Source organism: Lissotriton helveticus, chromosome 1_1, assembly GCF_964261635.1.
Source record: "Lissotriton helveticus chromosome 1_1, aLisHel1.1, whole genome shotgun sequence".
Taxonomy (NCBI): Eukaryota; Metazoa; Chordata; class Amphibia; order Caudata; family Salamandridae; genus Lissotriton; species Lissotriton helveticus.
Window position 1 is genome coordinate 1,205,906,919 of NC_136057.1, and position 20,094 is coordinate 1,205,927,012.

General features: G+C 40.0%; 1 protein-coding gene across 2 annotated transcripts in view; it reads right to left on the bottom strand.

The window, feature by feature from the left end:
- Positions 1–20,094, bottom strand: part of IL17REL (interleukin 17 receptor E like) — a 705,004-nt gene that overhangs the window by 421,238 nt on the left and 263,672 nt on the right. For both annotated transcript variants that reach the window (XM_078679532.1, XM_078679543.1), the window contains 2 exons: positions 18,394–18,503; positions 5,326–5,440 (listed from right to left, as the gene is read on the bottom strand). In XM_078679532.1, the coding sequence (XP_078535658.1) occupies positions 5,326–5,440; positions 18,394–18,503 (225 nt within the window). The remainder of the gene's footprint in view (positions 1–5,325; positions 5,441–18,393; positions 18,504–20,094) is intronic.

Consider the following 20,094-nt stretch of genomic DNA (forward strand, 5'->3'; position numbering starts at 1 on the left):
GCAACACTCCAGAAGCTACTCCCAATCCAAAGGGGGCACAAGGTCTAAAAATGGGAGACTCTGACCCACTCTTCATTGCACTCCTGGACCTGTGGATACTACAGAGAAAGACTGGCGGCTTGTATGCCAGAGTACTACCCAGCTGCTTGAGGCCTGCCCTGCTGTCTTAGAAGGAAGTCTGTATCAGCACCCTTCATCAAAGGCTGAAGTGACTCCAAAGGTCAGCTGGCTGACCTCCTGTTCTGACCTTCAGGGACACAAGAAGCTCCAGAAGCCCCTCTGCATCTGCCTAGCTGACCTGCTGCAATTAGATGACCTCGAAATGGACCTGCCTGAGCTCTACAGTAACTTCTCCTACTTTAAAGGGTGAACCACGTATAAAAATAGGACCCGCTCTTCAGTTCACTCCTGGACCTGTGGATACTACAAAAGAAGTACTGCCCTGCTGCCAGAGTCCTGCCCTGCTGTCTGAGGCCTGCCTCGCTGTCTGAGAAGGAAGACTGGACCTGCACCCTTCATACCAGACTAAAATGACTCCAGGGGTCATCTGACTGACCTCCTGTTCTTATCTGAAGAAACACAATAAGCTCCAGTGGCTTCTCAGTAACTGCCCAGCTGACCTGTGGCAACTGGACCTGCTTGGACCTGCAACTGGTCCTGCCCAAGTTCTTCTCGCCTTTGTTTTGTGAGTTCCTGATCCCCAAGTGGTGCCTCTCAGATTCTGAACCCTTGGTGGGGCATCAGTTGAGCTCTTCCTTGAAGAGAAGGAGAAACCCTGACATTTTGGACTCTTCGGGACCATAACTGGATCTGTACACCCCAAGATCTTGCAATCCATGCTGACCACCAACTCGAAGCTCCAGTTAACCTGTTCTTAAAGCTTCAGCATTGACAGAATGCAGTGACCACCAAGACCAACCTCCAGCAAAAATCGTCTGTGATGCCAGGCAAGATCTTTGCACTACAAAAACAACCTTCCGCAATGCCTGGCTTGCTCTGTGCTCCAGCAACAACCATATGTGAAGCTCTCCCTGCTCCTCATGGCCTCCTGCCCCATGAATTGAACTTGTTGCCTGGACTTTAGAAGGGAGCTTTTTCAGCACGACTAGCCTGGTCCCTGTATCTGACCTCCAATCAATCACGGTCGGCTTGACCTTGTCACTTTCACCAGACAGCTTGTGACTTTCAAACAGATAACAGTAAATTACACTTTGTGTCTTTAGGTGCTATACTTACGTAAAACCAAGTGCATAGCTCCGGTTCTATTAATTGGATTCTTTTGTTTTGGGGTCAAATAGTTTATTACATTTGACTCTATTTTTCTTGATTGGTGTGAGATTTTTCTTGTGTTGTGTTTTCAAGTTATTGCTGTTTGTGTACTGCATAAATACTTCACACATTGCCTCTAAGTTAAGCCTGACTGCTTTTGTGCCAAGCTATCACGGGGATAAGCATAGGTTAAGTTACTATATTTTTGTGGTTCACACTGACAAGGATTATGTTTGTTTCTTGTGTAGGGTTTCACCCTCCTCAAACACCAGCCCAATTTCTCACAGCCTTCTATTTGTAAAGGGGAAGATGGGCATACCACCCAGCCCATTACTAGCTCTGCTGGGCTATGTCCATGAACTTCCAAAACATATAAGAAAATATAAAGCAATGGCACTACTGCCAGTAAAGAGACATGCTACTCTGCACTGGGGCAGAGGCCCAACTTCGAACATTACACAATGGCATAAAGAACCTGTCTACTGCAATGACTAAAGTGAGCTATATGCCACCTCCTTGCCACCAATGCTGGCGCCTAAAAGTACATGGAAAACTCTCTGCATGTTCTTAGCAAAAAAGAAGTGAGTGAGTTCCCTAAAGAAGTCAGCAGGAGTGAATAGATATTCACATCAACTAGACACATTCAGATGGCATTGATAGTGTGAGTATGAGGCACTGCTGAATACTGTTATGTTGATAAAAATGTTGCAAGTTGGTATAAGATGTTCATAATTACCTTACTAAAAGCTGGATGTGGCGTAATAATAATAATTTGTTATTTTAAACTCAACCTATGTTCAATACTTCTCAACTGTGGTTATATAGAGACTGTGACGGAAGTATTCGTATATAAATGCAAAATATTACAGCTTAAAATGTATATATTTATATATATATATGAATTGTTTTAGATAATGTTTCATATTGCATTTTAGCCATCCCCATGTTCTGTAAGGAACAGTTGTTACTATCAAGGGTGACTCCTCCATAATGGCGGATGAGCGTCGCCCCACTGAGTGAGTCAGCGGAAAATGAAATAATAATATAACAATATATTTCTTTTTCCGCTGACTGACTCAGCCAGGGCGTCTTGAGTAGGGGGGGGGGAGGCATGGCAGGTAAGGAGGGAGTAGTGCGCAGTGAAGAAGAGTATTGACGCGTCAGTGGCAGAACAGGTATGTCTTTTTTTTAATTATATTTTCCTTACATCCACCTCTACCCCCCACCCAATGGAGTCTTGTGGTAGCTGCCACTGGTTACTATTACACACTTTAATGTTGAGAAACACAAGGGAACCCAATAGGCAATTTTGTCAGGGACTTTGGGTGTGTTAATATTTCTAAAGACAATGGTCCCAAGACAGTCTTGTAAAAAACAAATCAATATAGACTCAATCAGTGCTATATTCTCTGTCCAGCCGGACAGGTTTTAAATATATAATAAATGTATAACAGAAAGTAAGGGAAGAAATCCAAGTGGGACATAAACTGCGTCCTACTGACATAAACAAACAAACAACATTAAGTAAAGGGTCAGGCAAAGAAAACATGTCTGCATATAACTTTGATATAAATTAAACAGACAGAATATCGTGGAGACACCATTACATATTAAACATAGCAGTTTAGTGGATGTATATTTGTACATTTTGCAGACAGAGTTTCGATCGTGGCTCCCCGCAGGGACCGCGATTCAAAGCCAGGAGCCAAAATCCCCTTGGGCTTCCTAATTACGGAGATCGCAACCGCGGCTCCTCCTTGATCCTTGCTAATTTCTCTATCAAGGCTTCTACGTATCCTAACGTGGTCCCGGCAGTCATTGTGCCCCACTAAACATCGACTTTCTTAGGCGCTTATCAGGCACACACGACGCCACCCAATTGATTCATCCTAACCATTCTGGACCTCTCGGTTCTTCAGTTTTCGGCTAACCAGTAGCTACCATCATTCTTTAGGAGCTCCACCAGCCATTGACAACTACTAGCCCTACACTTGGCTTTATTTATACAGGCATGTCATTATAATGTCCTGAAGATGATCCCACTATTTATTTAAGGGATCGAAACGCCGTCGACAAAATTTAAACCATATACATCCACTAAACTGCAATGTTAAATATATAATGGTGTCTCCACGATTTCTGTCTGTTTCATTTATACCAAACTTATATGCAGACACGTTTTCTTTGCCTGAACCCTTTACTTAATGTTGTTTGTTTGTTTATGTCAGTAGGACGCAGGTTGTGTCCCACTTGGATTTCTTCCCTTACTTTATGTTATACATTTATTAGATATTAAAACCTGTCCAGGCGAGAATATAGCACTGATTGAGTCCATATAGATTTGTATTTTACCAGACTGTCTAGGGAACATTGTCTTTAGAAATAATTACTCACTTTAGTGGTAACTGGGATCAAAGTGCATTTTATACACAGATATAAGAAATAAACTCATGTAAGAGTGGTATCTTTACCATCAATGGCTTAAGGAAATGCACCCATCAGTTTATCCACAATACAGGAGGTGTGAGGGCCGGGTGGGAACACTGACCCATATTAGGTGGCCTTGTGAAGACATACTTATTTTGGAAGAGTTGAGCCCCATTAAAAAAGGTTTCGACCTTCATAGTCTGTGAAAGACCAGAATAGTTAGTGCTGAGATTAAGAGACAATAGTATTAGGCATCTGTCATTACATATCAACGCCCTTCTACAGCATATACTGGGAGCAGCTAGGAAATGAATAGCAACACACTGGAAAAGGGAAGCAATTTCTGGAATTTCAGACTAAAGCCCACCATGGCACTAGACAATCTGTCTCGATCTATTGCACCAAGAAAAGAAATTCCATGAGACTTGGCAACCACTGACAGTACAATTATCCACCACGCACAATATGCCAGTGTCCCCACAGGGTCTACAACTGTTTGATAACAAATGCATCTCCCCTACGGTCCACATGATCTATCTCAAGGAGGGAATGATCACATCCAAGTGTGGAATCTATCCTGGGCGAAGAGTGAGGGGATGAAGGAGGTGAGTTTTTTAAGCTTCTTTTTCTTTGCTTATGGGATACTTTATTATATTTACTCATAGATTGCTGCAGACGAACCCACTACTTTTACTGATGTGAAATGTCATATCTAACAGTTTAATAAACATATTTAATTTAAAAAGACAGCCATTTGGTTTCACAAACACAAAGCTTTGGACACAGTCACAATGCATCGTGCAAGGTTTCTAGTAGTAACCATGTTTATTGTTATATGGTTTACTAACGTAACAAGCATTGGCAAAACCAATAGTCCTCGCTTGCATTTTGAGTACGGACTGGAACATTTAAAAAAATTGTGCAGAAGTGGTCAAAACAAAAAACAAGTTCTGTTTGCAATGGATCTATGTGAAAAAAAAATTAATGTGTGATGGTAAAAAGTCATTTTGAGATGTAAAGTAGTCCCTCGTGCACAGCAATGCAAGCACTCCATAGGATGAGGAATGATAAACAAAACAGCCAACAGCTTGTAGTGAGAAAATAAAATTCCTATGGGTGGCCCCAAAACACACACTTTGAATGTTTTTTAAGTAATAGACCAAATGCACATCTCAAAGATAGTGTTTAAATTTTTAGAATGTTACAAAGTAGCCAACATTCTGGCCTTGGTTACGTGGTATAGCACAGGTCTAGATTCTCCGAGGAGTAGGAGTGCGCTTAACAAACACCAGTTGTACTGCAGCATGAGCATCTGAAACAAGGCGTTCTGTGATTAATATGTTTAGAGGATCTTAATAAAACCGGGTTACAAAAACTAAGTTGTGCAGGGGAGTTGGTGTGACAAAACCAGCCAGATTGCTCAAATTATTTTCAAATTGTACATTTTTATATTGTATGATTAAACATACCAACATTCTGAGGCACAGACGAATAACATGATTTCACAAGAATTGATCAATTTTTCACTCGTTCCCAAAGTCAAAGTAAGAGGCATATATCTCTTTGTTCAAGATGCCACCATTACCCTTCTAGTTCTTAATTAAAACACTTACAGATGTGATTGCTTACCTTCAACAAAATATTCCTGTTCTAACTTGACATTACAATAGTTTGGAATTGTCTTCATGGTCACAAAGACCTGTTGGGCAGCAGTTACTTCAAAGCAGTTGTATTGCAGCTGCACCTGATAGGAAAGTAATTGAACTGAAGTAAATAACTTCACTCAGGATCCTCAAAACATATGTGAAATATTAATAGATATCGCAATAATTTATCAGTATTATTTATTTCGAATTCCTGGTGATTCACTTGTGGCATTAAATACATATATTCCTATCTACTATACTACTTTTGCTAATAAATATAATAAACTACAAAGTATAGTAAAGTCATGAATAATGAAACCATATTCTAGATTTGTGCTATCACAGAATAAAATTTCATTTTTCGCAAACAGTTGTTTACAAAGACAAAGTCAGAATGCACACAATGGATGCCTGTGCACACACTGGCATGCGTATATGCATCTGTTCTGTTATAAAGGGATATTTTGAGAAGACATGTAATGCAATGTCAAGATTCAATAAAATGGTAAAATGTTAAAAAAAAGATAATGTGTGTGGACGTTCTCGTAGGATGTCAGGTACAGACTCCTGCATATCGTTCAATCATTGAGGAATTCAGGAAATTTCCAGTACAGCTGTCCTGTCCATGTGCAGGAATGCAACAGGGGAAAATGCAAGGCAGGCAGGCGGTAGAATTGTCTCCGTTTTGCACTGCACACTTCTCACAACACCGTTTGTGATATGAAAGAGTGGTGGACTACAGAGTTACTAATTTAGGCAGTGCTAAATTTAAGCCGGTGGTTGCTGGTGTGAGGCACTGGCAATTTGTGGGGATCGGCACTTATTTTTCCACATCAAATTTTTACCCAGAGCAAGGGAGGGGAAGGTACTCAAAGCAGAAAGATGAAAAACCGTCACAAAGGGAGAAAGTAGGAACATGCAAGAATGAGGTAAAAGTGTATGGGCTGACTAGTAGTAGATTAAAGGGGCCTGAGGTGGATTTTCGACTACCGGCCTTGGCATTCGGCGGGACGACGTTTAATTGCACCAGTTGCTGGCTTCTCAGCAGAGGTTTGTGCACTGGAACTATTTCTTCTACAAATTAAGCACTGTAGTGTATTTCTGAGCTTTAACAATTGCCAGCAATTTAAGGACCTTCCACATCACTGCGATCCCATGGGTCACATGGGTGTAGCGCTATCGGCTTGCTGACTTGAGAGAGCCTGCCATCATCACACCCACACCCAAGAAATGACATACTAAGATTGACACTTTAAAAGATGATCTCACTTTGCAGACAAAGAAAGAAAAGTAAACATCAATCCCATGTTAAAAGAATAAGCAAAAACGTGTCAGAAGATATAGCCTGACATTTACCTCTGTCGTTGAAGCATGCAAATGTAAGAAGATAAACACAGAATTTAAAGGCATCCTTATTTTTTGCTTGGACTTTCCAGACCCACTTAAAATTGGCAAGCCCACAGTTTGGTTAACACTGGCCTGGACAATTTGTTCTCTCTCTCTGCACCCTGCCTCTTCTTGTGCTTTCAATGTCTGTAAGAGTTTTGATTTTCCATCTTGTGATTCTGCTATCTTTTAGTCTCCAAGTTTGCTGTGTTGCTGCCAGACACAATGGAAAGCATGGGAAATAAAAACAGGGCACAAACACGTTGACCTAAGAGCTGCTTTCGATCTTGTCCCCAGACTCTATCTGTGGGACACCCACAGGTCAATGGGTGTGCCACCATACTTAGTAGATATTTTGAAAAAGGCTTCTTTACCAGATTTTTTCCCAAGTACAAGGATGGCTTACAATGATCGGCATTCCCTTCTGGAAAGTAAATAAGTTTGACTATCTTGGTCTTAGAATCAATAATTCTCCTCTTTGGAAATCTCAAATACAGAAAAGTGCAGCAGTAATGCTGCATAGGTCATCAATGAGCATTAAAATGTATAAAGCTACCAGTCCCAGATGTGTTTCCCCTAAAATTGACATCTATCATGCCAATGCCCAAACTGCTTCACAATGTAGTGCAGAAATCTGGGAAACGGATAATGCCAACGTTCTCATACATAAGAACTTTTTTTGAGGTTGCTATTGAAGTTGCCTCTCAGTTATCCAATATTACCTCTTTTTTATGGTACCAGCCTTAGGCACATCAGAGATATTGCGATTTTAGGACTCCTTATTGTTAAGGGCAGTTTGTAGTCAACTCCTGAGTTAATCTCTTAGAGGAACGGCCTAATCCAGATTATGAATATTGACAAAACCCATTCTATCCCTTGGTTGGGCCATATAAAACACTGGTAGGGTATTTGGAATTTGTATGATTACTGGAGCAACTCATTAACCATCAACGAGCGTCAAGAAACATTGTTAAATCTGCTTATTGGACTTTCATTCGTGAACAGCATCATAGATCTTTAGAAATTGATAGTCTCACTGGCGCTTTTTTGTTCCGCAAGTGCATTCCCTTCTTTTGAACCTATCTGGATGTGATAAATCCACCGCAAGCCAAAACTTTAAACATTAGACATAGATATGGTAAATACTTACCAACAGTTTTACGTGTGTTTGGAAGGTTAGTAATGTACAAAACAGCACATGTAAAATATACAATAGTAGTGAATAACCTTATTCAGTTAAATAACCATCAAAGTACACACAACAAACAAAAACAAACTCAGACAACCAATTCACTGAAAAAAATACTGAGTCCTATATACACCAATACAGCCTCACTACAATTATTAAAAAAAATTCAATCAGTTCATTAAGATATTCATAATAGCAATAATGAACCTAATTTCAACATTTCCCTCCAGGCAGTTTAAATACAATGTAAAAACACAATAAAACATCCCATAAAAAGTACAACAAACTAAAATATATGTTATTTGAAGTATCGACCACTCTGACCATCAGGTTCACTTTATAGTCATTTGTTTGAACAAGCAACAATTTCCCTCCTGTGTATAGCAATTCTATCTTCACATACCATATGAGGGCTGTGCAAATATATCAAAAACTGACTGTGCATAGTGCGTAAAATACATGTAATTAACTGCAATACATAATGGAAAAAGATCAAACAACGAACTCATTATTCCAAAGCCTTTAGGATTTTTGCTCTCCTATACCACATTGCTTCTAAAAATGTACTTACAGCAAATACTGTTTTTTGTGATGTATCACTTTTCAAGATCCTAAAGGCTTCTGTGTGACTGCCAGTGGCCATGCTACGACAGGTGGGAACTAGCCAGTTACGGTATATATAAAAGTACTCCTTACAAAAAAAAGTACATGCTTTTCGTCTTCAGGTGCCAGGTCGCAAATAGGGCAGATTTCAGTTTCTTGGTTTGCCAACCATTTGCTTGTAAGGATTCTCAGTGCTAAAATTCCATAACGAATCTTATATACAAGTTTCTGGTTGGAGATGGGAAAATTAAATCTAAAAATTCTTCAAATAGTGGCGATTGCTTATGAGCCAAGAACGTAATAGTTGCAGGGCCATTGTGGGTATACATAACAGATTGGTCATTTATATAGGCCCAGTACCTATATTTAAGTAGTTTATTATCAGATTTTAAAATAGAATCGGGCTCATCCCACAAGTTCTACATACCGAGTTTGGAAAACCATCCAGAAGCAGATTCAACCCAAGGAATTTCCCTGTGTCATTACTTCTACCAGAGAGATTTTAAAGACTATGGGGCATATTAGCAAGAACCTCGTTAAAATTATCGCCGTTTTAGCGGCAGGAAACTGCCGCTAAAACAGCGATAATGGGCTTGCTAATATGTGTTATAGAATTCCAAGAGAAGCCCAGGTTAGATGTGCAGGACATCTAACCTGGGCTTCTATTGGAATTCTATAACGCATATTAGCAAGCCCATTATTGCCATTTTAGCTACAGTTTCCTGCCACTAAAACGGCGATAATTTTAACAAGGTTCTTGCTAATATGCCCCCATAAATTCTGGTATAGACCATAGTCGGATCCAATATACTAAAGTTTTCAAAATGGCCCGGTGAGCAACTTGTTGTATTCCAACATCAAGATACATGGGGATTAATAGCGTACTAGATGGTAAGCCTAATAGCCTTCTAAAAAAGCTGTTCTCGGCAATGGTTAACACCTGTAAATTACCATAAGCCCATATCTCTGCCCCATATAGAGCGGCACCCTGTGTTGTTGCTCGGTAAACTTCCACAGCAGGGGAAATAGCACTCAAATTATTTTGATTATAAAACCTTAAAATGGCATTGGATCTGTGTTCAGTACTTAGGGGCCGATTATGATCGCGGACGGCCTTAAGTCCGTCCGCGATCACCGAGGATGAGGGAACGTCCGCATGGGCTGCGGCGTTCCCTCCTGTGCTATTAGGATGTGACCGCCACCCTGGTGGTCACATCCTCTATTTTTAACATTGCGGCGGGTGCAGCTTCAAGCTGCACCCGCAGCAATGTTAAAAATGCACGCATTGCATTTGTATGTAGAAAGTGGCAGGCACCGCACGGTGCCTGCCGCTTTCTGCATACAAATGCAGGGGGCAACATAGGTACCCCCCATGTGCACCCCCCACCCCCCCTTCACCTAGGGGGCCCGCAATGGGCCCCTGCAGTGAAGATCCATATGGTTTTCAACGGCGGTAAACCCGCCGCGGAAAAGCATATCTTGGCAGCAATCCTAATATGGCGGACGGTGTCTGAGAGACACCGCCACCATATTAGAGCTTTTCCGCCGCGGTTGTAAGCCAACCGCGGCGGAAAAGCGGCGGACTGAAACCAGGACCCACCAGCCATCCTAATGTGGCGGTGGGTCTTTGGTGGGTCCGCTGCGGTTTTTCCGCATCCTCCGGGCCGGCGGTGGCTTCCGCCGGCCCGGAGGATGCGGAAATTCCGCAATCATAATAGGCCCCTTAGTTTTGATTTCACCAATTGGTTTGTCCACCCTTAATTGTCTTGAAGTCTGACCACCAAATAATTAAAACTATGTACTCTGCCCAGGGCCTTGCCCCCGCATGAATACTACAACTTCCTGTTTTCTTCTTTGCAAAAACCATGAACTTAGTTTTGTTTATATTCAGTTCTAAGTCTCTCAAATTCCAAAATTTTAAAAAAGTATCCATTAAAATTTGGAGGCCCATCAGAGATTTAGAAATGAGGGGGGAATAGTCACCAAAAAGTAAAATAGGTATCTTTTTGTTCTTCAAAATTGGAGAGTCATTTCTACAATGTTCTAGGGTGTCCACAACATCATTAATGTATAGAGAAAATAGGGTGGGCACTAGCACACAGCCCTGGCGAACTCCTCGCTCTACGGGAATACGATCCGTCAATTCTCCATTTTTGAACCCAGCGGACCTGTGCAAAATAATTCACATGTAATCTACTTATTAAATGCACTAAGTTGGCCGAAGCAGCCATGTTTATCAGGGCTTGCCAAAGGGCTGATCGTGGTATAAAAACAAACGCCGCTCTAAGATCAATAAATGCCACGTAAAGTTGTTGTTTCTGAAGTAAAACATTTTTCAAGTATAAAACAATAAATCTAAAAATGTGATCTGTGATCTGTTGTACTAATTCTTGGTCTAAAACCTGCCTGGAGGGGAGATAAAATCTTTTGTGAATCAGCCCAGTCCAAAAGTCTCATCAGGATTTGTTTCGAAAAAATCTTTTGGGCATTATCAATGAGGCTGATAGGCCTATAATTAGAGGGCTCCCCCAAATCAACTTTTTTATGAATAGCTACAATTTCAGCTCCAAGCCATGAGTCAGGTACCTTCCCCCCAGCTGCAATAGCATTAAATAACATATTAAGGTAGGAGGACCATATCAAGGGTTCAGATTTATATAAATCCCTGGGTATTTTTTCTGGTCCAGGAGCTTTAGCAGATTTTCTGTGAATCGATCGCTCTAATTGTTACGCCTAAGCTAAAGATGATAGGAGGAGTGGAATCTAGTATAGGCCATACATTTAAAAAGCTAGTGCCATCAAGGACCTGAGAGTCACCAGAAGCCTAAAGCATTGTAAAATGACATACCCATTTATCCGGGGAAATATTACATTGATGTAAATTCGTTTTTTTTTACTTGATTTGGGTAACAAGGCACCAGAATAGTTGAATGTCATTCTTTTTCCCGGCATCCAAAATATCTTGCCATAAGTTATTATTCCAATTTCTCTTGGCTTTAATCAAGATAGATTTGTAGTGAGATCTTGCTGCTTTAACATTAGTACTATTTCCCTCTATTATAGCCTTCCTCAGAGCTGACTTGGCTACCTTGCAAGCCGGGATAAACCATTTCTCCACCTTCAATGAATTAGAAGTCCTAATAGTACAATTTTGGTAAACAGTCTCCTCTAATGCATTAGACAGGCCAACATGAATGTCTAGAATATTAACTACATCCATATTCAGTCCTAAATATGCTTCAAAGTACGTAACATAAAGTTTGTAAATCTGTAAGAACAGTTTCGGATTAGATATAACATTTGTCCATGAAACATACCAGTGATGATTAGATACCACATGGGCAGGTACAATAGTTATGTGGTTATTTTTTATCTTGTTTTAAAGAATCACCCGTCAAAGTTACTTCAAGGGAATTATGATTACTATCGAAACGCACCACCACTTCCATATCATACATTAGAGGCCATAAACTTACATCGACCAAGACATAATCAATAATGCTGGAACATACCCCTCTCTTAAATGTAGCTGCCCTTATAGGATCAGAGCGAGTACGACCATTACACACTCTAAGGCCCTTGCATAATGTAAACGAGGCCAGTTCTAAAGCAGTGTTGGAAAACAATCTCAAAGGGGGACCAGTCAGAGGTGGTATACCCCATACTTCATCTTCCTCTCTAGTTATCTCATTTAAATATAATGAAGGTTCAAAACTGGTATTAAAATCACCTGCTACTATGACTTTTACACTAGAGTCCAGATTGTCTATAAGTTCCTCCAAAAGAGATAGTGTAGGTGATTTATCCAATCCCCTAGAATACCTAAGATAAATATTAAAAATAGTCAAACGGAGACCCAAAGAAAAGGTTACAGTGATCCCATCGGATCTAAATTATCAATCACCATCAGGGTAGAGCTATTAACACAGCCATTCTTAATTAAAATCAAAATCCCACCTATGGCTCGCCCAAAATTGGCTGCAGGTTTGGCCTCCACACTATAACTAGTACACCCATGTCTCTTGTAACAAACAAAATCTTGATTGGCTATATATGCCAAGCAATAATAATGTGATTGAAGAAGCCAGCCATGTATTATTTTTCTGCTCAATATACAGACTGACAAGAATTAAATTAAATGGATAAAACCACTATGCTTGAGGATGGGTATTAAACACTATTTTTTGGGATTTCGAGTATTTCAAACAGATGCAAAGATTACCATTGTTTTTAGCTTGAGTAAATGTGTACTTGCTGTCTGGTTTATTAGGAGGAGTAAGGAACTTTTATTATGATTGAAAGTATTGACCACAATTTGTATTTATTTGGCCTAAGGTTTAGATAGATTGAATGTATGTGAATGTTTTTATTCTGTGTAATTTATTTGTTATGAGTAGTCGTGTTTTATGGGGTATTTCCCCTAAATAAACAAATACTATTCACTATACAATGCACCTTGCCTTATGTGCAGTAGACCTACACAGGGGTAAATCATAATTATTTAAAAGGAAGGTTTTGACCTGTCAAAAGGGGTTCTTTTCACAAGTTGATTTTGCAGTTTACGACTGCAACAGCCAGCTTACAAATGGTATATTTGTATTCATGTTTGTACTGTTACTGTAGTAGGTGGCACAATGCGTCATTTCTGCAATCCACTAGCGACATTGACTTACAGACCCTGGTTACACTTTGTATCATATACTATAGAATTATAGGTAAGTTAAATATACCCAATAGGAGTATGCCAATTTCACCATGTTGAAAGGCATGTTATCATTGGTTAGCAGGGGTAAAGAGTAAAATGTTTTTACAGCCAGTAATAATACAGGGTCCAGAAAATGGCGAAAAATCAGGGGTGATACTGCTAAAAGGGAACATTTCCTACAGACCTGCTCTAACACGTGGAATTTACAATTAAGAGTCCTTGTGTGGTGGAAATAAAATGAATTAACTCGATTTTGTGAAGGCTAAATAATATCATGTAGTTATTAGGTATCATCAACTTATACATTTCAGAAAATACTGATGTGCTGAACCAGCTGATAACATGTGAAATGTTGTCACTCTTCAAATAAACAAAACCCTTTTAATGCATGTTTATCTACTATTTCTCGGATAATTAAAAGCAAAAAATTATGTTGATGAGTTACCAACAGAAAGCATCAGTAAGTTATAGCACATCCATCTTTAGTTGTTTTTCATATTTATATACACATCACATTTCAACCGATACATAAAAATGTTTTGTAAGAGAGTTTCTATGACAGTGATATAACACTTTTTCTATAGGATTACTGCAGTGTAGTTGCTGTGTTTCATATTTGTAAAAGAAAAATCACTGAATATGAATTTGGCCTGGATGGAATTTTTAATTCAGCTAGTGGAATTTGGTAAATCTGTGTTACTCTGGTAATGCAGCATTAATGATAAATTCTGCTTCTCTGCTGGTGGAATTATTCTGCAGTAAATTGTTTCTAAACATGGCTGAAAGAGGGAGAAGTCCCTGTATGTTTACTATGTTTCAAAATCACTGCACATTAATAAAAATTCTGCATTGGATTTTAAACGTCGAGGGACTGCTCTATCTTATGGCCCTGTTTAGAAACTACTGCAGTGCATAGCCGTCGGCAGCACCCTTTCATACGCTGCAGTGATCACTGCAGAGTATGTAAGGGCACCAAGAGTTATGCACTGCAGTGAATTGAAAACAGGGCTGGAAGAGGGAGCACTCCCTCTGTGTTGAAAAAACATACCTCTCATTGGCAGTGCACTAATCACGCAGATTATGTAAGGGCATCGAGTGGTATTTGGCTGTGCTATTTTCTCAGCGCAAATACATCCTCGCATCCATTTTTGGACACAAGGGTGCATTTTGCGCAAAGAAAATTAGATAAGACATTTTAATGTAATTCAACGGTATTCCGTGGAATCAAACCCCCGCCAATTCCACCCTCCCCTAGTATGAATGAGCAAATATGTCTTTTTAAAACATTTCCTATCTAGTGGATTAAAAACACATGCACACACACATGCCATGCATAGCATATCTGTATACTGCATCAAACTAATAGAATGAAATATAATGCATTATTTGAGAGCAAAACAATAAAACAGGTGTGAACTGTGGTAATCTGGTTATGCTAAACTGGGACAAAATCACAAGTCCAGGGTGTCCGCAATGTAGTGTGGGTCGGATACAGGGACAGGGTTAGGCTTGTGAACAAAGTACCCAAATCCTAGTTGCTGAGCGTTGTTAGATCCTGCGTCGAGGATGCATTGCACAGCAGCACTTCTGAGGAGCTGAGAGGCTGCAATCCGAGGTCCTGCATCGTCGTCGAGGATGCCATCGGCGAGTGGCTTGCGATGCCAAGTACTGCATTGCAGAAGCATCACGTAACTGCGGTTCTGAGAAAGCTGAGGACCACACAGTGGAGTCCTGTGTCGTCATAGAGTATGAAGTCAGTGAGGAACTTCAATGGGAAGGCCTGCGTGGACGATTCATTGTGCTGCAGCAGTTCAGAGGAAACTGCAGGCTGCATAGCATAGTGCAGGGTCGGCTCCAACACCGGCCTGTGAGTAGATGCATCATGCTGTGTCTATTCTGCCCATAGGACCACAGCTGGGTTGGCAGAGCACCTTCAGGCCAACTTCCGAAGGCCCAGGACTGGAGTGGCACTACTTGGGGGGGGGGGTAGAACTCACAGCAGACAGAGTCCAGGTACTGATTTCAAGGTGGTTGGAGACTTTACTGCTCCTGGTGCTCTGATCAGGAAGTCAGCCAACTAGCCCTTGCAGTCACTCTGGTGGTCCTGGGTTAAAGTTCCAGGTCTAATCATTCACTCAAGCAGCAGGGCAGCAGTCCTTCTTGCAAAGCAGTCCAGCAGTCCTTCTAAGTCTTCCACAGATGTACTGAAGAGTTGGGTCTCAGGGTCCAATATTTATATCTGGTGCCCATTTAAAGCAGGAGAAGGTTCTGGAAGTTGCATCCCCATATATGTTTGAAATGCCCTGCCTCCATGCCCTGGCCTTAGCTTGTCTGGAGTCACACTAGACGTGAACGTGTGGTAGGTGGCAACTCCTCCATCTCATCAAGTCAGAGATGTCCCATCCCGCTAACACCTATGCTACGTTGTCTCCTAGTCTGGGAACAATATCCATAGACCAATTGCCAGCTACCCCTAGTCATGTTACTCAGGAAACAGGAAGTAGACACCAAAAGGTTAGAAGAAACAAACGCCAACTTTCTTATAGTGACACTTTCAGAATTGTGACTTTAACCATTAAAGAGGGTTTTAAATTACAATTCTTTAGACACCATACTTGACATTCATACCTGCTGCCAATTGAAATCTAACACGTATTAAATGTAATACGTTAATACAATGTTATCCTATGGGCAATGTAGGCCTTGCAGCAGAGAGGACATGTAAAACTTAAAAGTACATGTCCGACTTTTTAAATACACTGCACCTTGCCCTGTGGGCTGTTTAGTGCCCACCCTAGGAGTGACATATGTATTAAAAAGGAAGGTTTAGGCCTAGCAAAAGATTTACTTTGCCAGATCGAAAGGGAAGTTCAAAACTGAACGTGCAGGCTTTAATGGCAGGCTTGAGACATATTTAAAAGGCTACTTAAGTGAGTGGCACAATGAGTGCTGCAGGCCCACTAGTAGAATTTAATTTACAGGCCCTGGGTATGTGTAGTACCACTTTCCTAGGAACTTACAAGTAAATTAAATATGCCATTTGGGTGTAAGACAATGCTACCATGTCCAAAGGAGAGAGCACATGCACTATAGCACTGGTTAGCAGTGGTAAAGTGTGCATAGTTCTAAAGCCAGCAAAAACAAAGTTAACAAAAACAGAAGGATGTAAGGAAAAAGGTTGGGGAAAACCATACCAAGGATGTCAGGTTCAACATGATAATAACATTTACAGAGTGCTTGTTAATGAGGTGGTAGAGGACCAACATAGCAGTGGCAGTACCTGTTAAGAGGAGACTCCAAAAGTTTGAGAAAACAACCAAGATTTTAAAGAGCATCTAAATGAAATAAGACAATTTATAGGCTGTAAGTTGTCATAAAGTCTAGAAAACTCGAAACCACTTATTCTATTTTCAACAGTGTTTAGATTAGTTGGAAAAACTCTTGTGAGGCGATGTTTCTTTATATGTTTCTGTATGAACCATGGGGAGTCTCTGTGTAGAGTTCTATGAACAGTGCAATGTACATTGAATTGGACATCTCCTCTGACTGAGAGCCAACAAAGCTGTTAAAGAAAGGGGCCAGAGTGAGAAAAACGTGGGTCCCGAAAAACCTATCATGCACCAGCATTCTGGATAACTTGATTCTATGTAGGTGGTAAACCTGTAAATCCAGATAAGGAGAATTGGCATAGTTACGTCTGGAACTGATAATAACCTAAATGGATGATAGTTTTCCCATTCTCGTTCAAGAAAGGTAGAACTTTCCCAACAGCTTAAATGGTTTTAGTGAAGATGCCTGGCTTACCATAGAAAAAGTACAAATAAATCTTGACTCCCAGACTTTTGACAACTCCTACGGTGAAAGGAAGTGCACTCATCGCTGAAAGCCAAAAACAGTTGAGCTAGGGCTTGTGTTTCTCATTCCCAACGATTACCTCTACTCTTTTAGTGTTATGCGTATGCCAGTTAGTTCTCATCCATTCCAATATAGATCTCATACATTGTTCGACGAGTAGACTGGATATCACCCCACTGTCCAATCGAACTAGTGATTGGGTATCAACTGGATAAATATATTTGTTTACACCTTTTGATTGAGGTAGCCTGACCCGAGGGATTTGGAATAGAATAAAAATGTGAAAAAATAGAGCTAAGCCTGGAGGTTCTCTATATTTCAGGAGGCTCTCAGTGGTGTTGAAGGGGAGCAGACTCACAGATTAGGAATCGTGTTTCGAAAAGGCAAACAAACCAGAACTGTGTCAGTGAATTCAGCCGCACTTAGAAGACCCTCAATAATTCTATAGTCAATGGATTTAAACACCACTGATGGGTCAAGTAATATCAGCACGTTGGCTCTGCCAGGTCTGCGCCTAACCTGAGGTCGTTAAGTACTGCCAGCAGCACTGAGTCTGTAGGTTGAACCCTGCTTGAGCCAGGTTAAGAACATTAGTAGCTTGTATTTAGTTGATTCATTGCTTGACCATGTGGTGCTCCAGTATTTTGGCTAGAAATGGTAGAAGGAATATCGGCCAAAAACATGTCATGATCATAGGGTACAGCATAGATTGCAGTTCTGTTCTCATTAAATGTCATGTTATTGTGTTAATATCCCTGTATGGTGCAATCTACATGGGCATGTTGTTTGAAAATGCATTCTAAGGGATGTATTTAGGGGAATGTTATTGATTAGTGCTTACTAAGATTTTTATTACTGTGTACGAATAAAAGGTTGATGTAGGTCTATTAAGTATAAAATCATCCACAAGATGAGTCTCACGTTTATCGGCGTGCATCTCATGAAGTGTTAAATTAACACTATCTCAGCCGAGAGTCATCAAAGCTGTACTATAGATATAGCAAGAATACTCACGTTTCATGCAGTCCATAGAACACTGACATCACGACAGCAAGACACATTATAAGACCGCTTCCCAGACCTTCATTTTTATGACTGCCTCCTGGCCGCAGATGTACACCCTGCTTAATGAAACTGCTTCAATACCTATTGCTGTATGTCACCTTAATTATCGTTCATGTACTGTTTAATTTTTTTGTCCCTTTCTCAGAGAACATTAGTGTTATTTGAATTTATTTTTGTACTCGCGTTATCATGTACAGAGAATTTAGAATTAGTAAAAGACAAAAGCAAATATGAATATGGAAATGTACCTTCTGTCCGTTTGACTTCTTAGTTTCATTTCTGGACAGCCTCACACTCACGCATTGGCTGAGAGATGTATCCAGTGTCAGTGAACAAATCTCAACTCCTCGAATGCTTTCTAAACAAAACGAAAAATTTTCAAGTTATTAAAACCTTGATTAAGAATTGTGGCTTCTATATAATGTTATCAGTAATTGCTTTAATGAATGAAAATATTATTCTTGCAAAGTCACATGTAAGGAGGAGACAAATTAAGTGATTCTGCAAAAGTACAAGATACTATGTAGCATCCGATTCTAAATTGTGAGTTAAATTCCAATCCCTGTGCAGACAGTAGTTCGCAAAGGAACCACAAGCCAAGAGGTGCGATATTCTTTGCAGAACAAATGGGTGTTTCCGAGTTTGCCTGCAAAAGTTTGGTGGCATTTTTCTAGAGAAAATTCATTGAAGAAAGGCATAATATCTAGAATTTGGTATGGAAAATATAGAATATTCATGTTATGCCACATTTCCTGTCAAAACCCGTACCCAGTAAATACCCTACCCCAGGGTGCAGGTATGTAAAGGGTGCGATAAATACCACTCCTATTCGGCAAAGCTTTTACTTGGATCCTTAGTGGAGTAAAACCCAGGGATGGTACATACCGTATTAATATACTGAGTTATAATTTTCACCTATACATACATAAATGCAGCTTCGTCAGACACCATTAAAAAGCAATATTACAAATCAATGTATTCTCAGTCCAATATATGGAAATGATCCAAATTTCAGTTTTGAACAAATATAATTTGATCTAAGAAAGCATACTTCGGGTCAAAGACACACTAATGTCATTGGAGTGCATTCAGAGTATTTGTAATGACAAAATGACCAGTCTCTGTCCAGAGTAGCATAGTAGGCAAAAACTGAAGGACTAGAATGCGACCGAGTAATTACCAGTGGCTGAGAGTAATCAAACCATTCAACCCATCACGTTTCTGTTTTTCTCAGACCATCTGTTTATGCCATTTCTCTAATGCTCTAATTAATTCTTTAGCAGAAGGGTTCAATAGTCATCAAGCTTAGTTTCAGGATACAGTTGTGATGGTACAGACTATTAACAGTACGTTCTTCCAAGCAGAAACTGTGATATGTCTATGATGGACCAGTAGCCTAATGAGAAATTAAAACTACTTTAATTTGTTAATATTAAACTAAGCATCTTGAAATGTAATCAGCCAACGTTTTGCTGAATGCCAAAGAGTGACAATTGAATTTTCCAAACAACGATTAGTGTAACCGGTGATGTGTTTTAGTGTAGGAACTCAATTTCCTTGACATCATCTGATAATGCCAATGAGACAAGCTCTCAAAACTACGCCGCATGGCACCAGAATATTGTATTTTAGATATTAAGATGACAAACTGTTGTTACCAGAGTGGAAACTACCAGAAGATTGTGAAGGTAAGTATATAAAGTAAGGTATAGGTTTACTATACTTAGTTTACTTTAGCGATATGTTTATATATATTCACTGAAAAAAACAAAGTTGACAGGGATGTTATAGCTAAGCTCAGATTCCACTCATACAAAACTAGTGATATTCATCAGTTATAGCTACCTGAGCTAACTATAACATACGCTCCCGCAATGCACTGCTTATGACCTCACATATTGTTTCACTCATGACATCTCAAATGAGATCACTGATTACATCATTTTTTG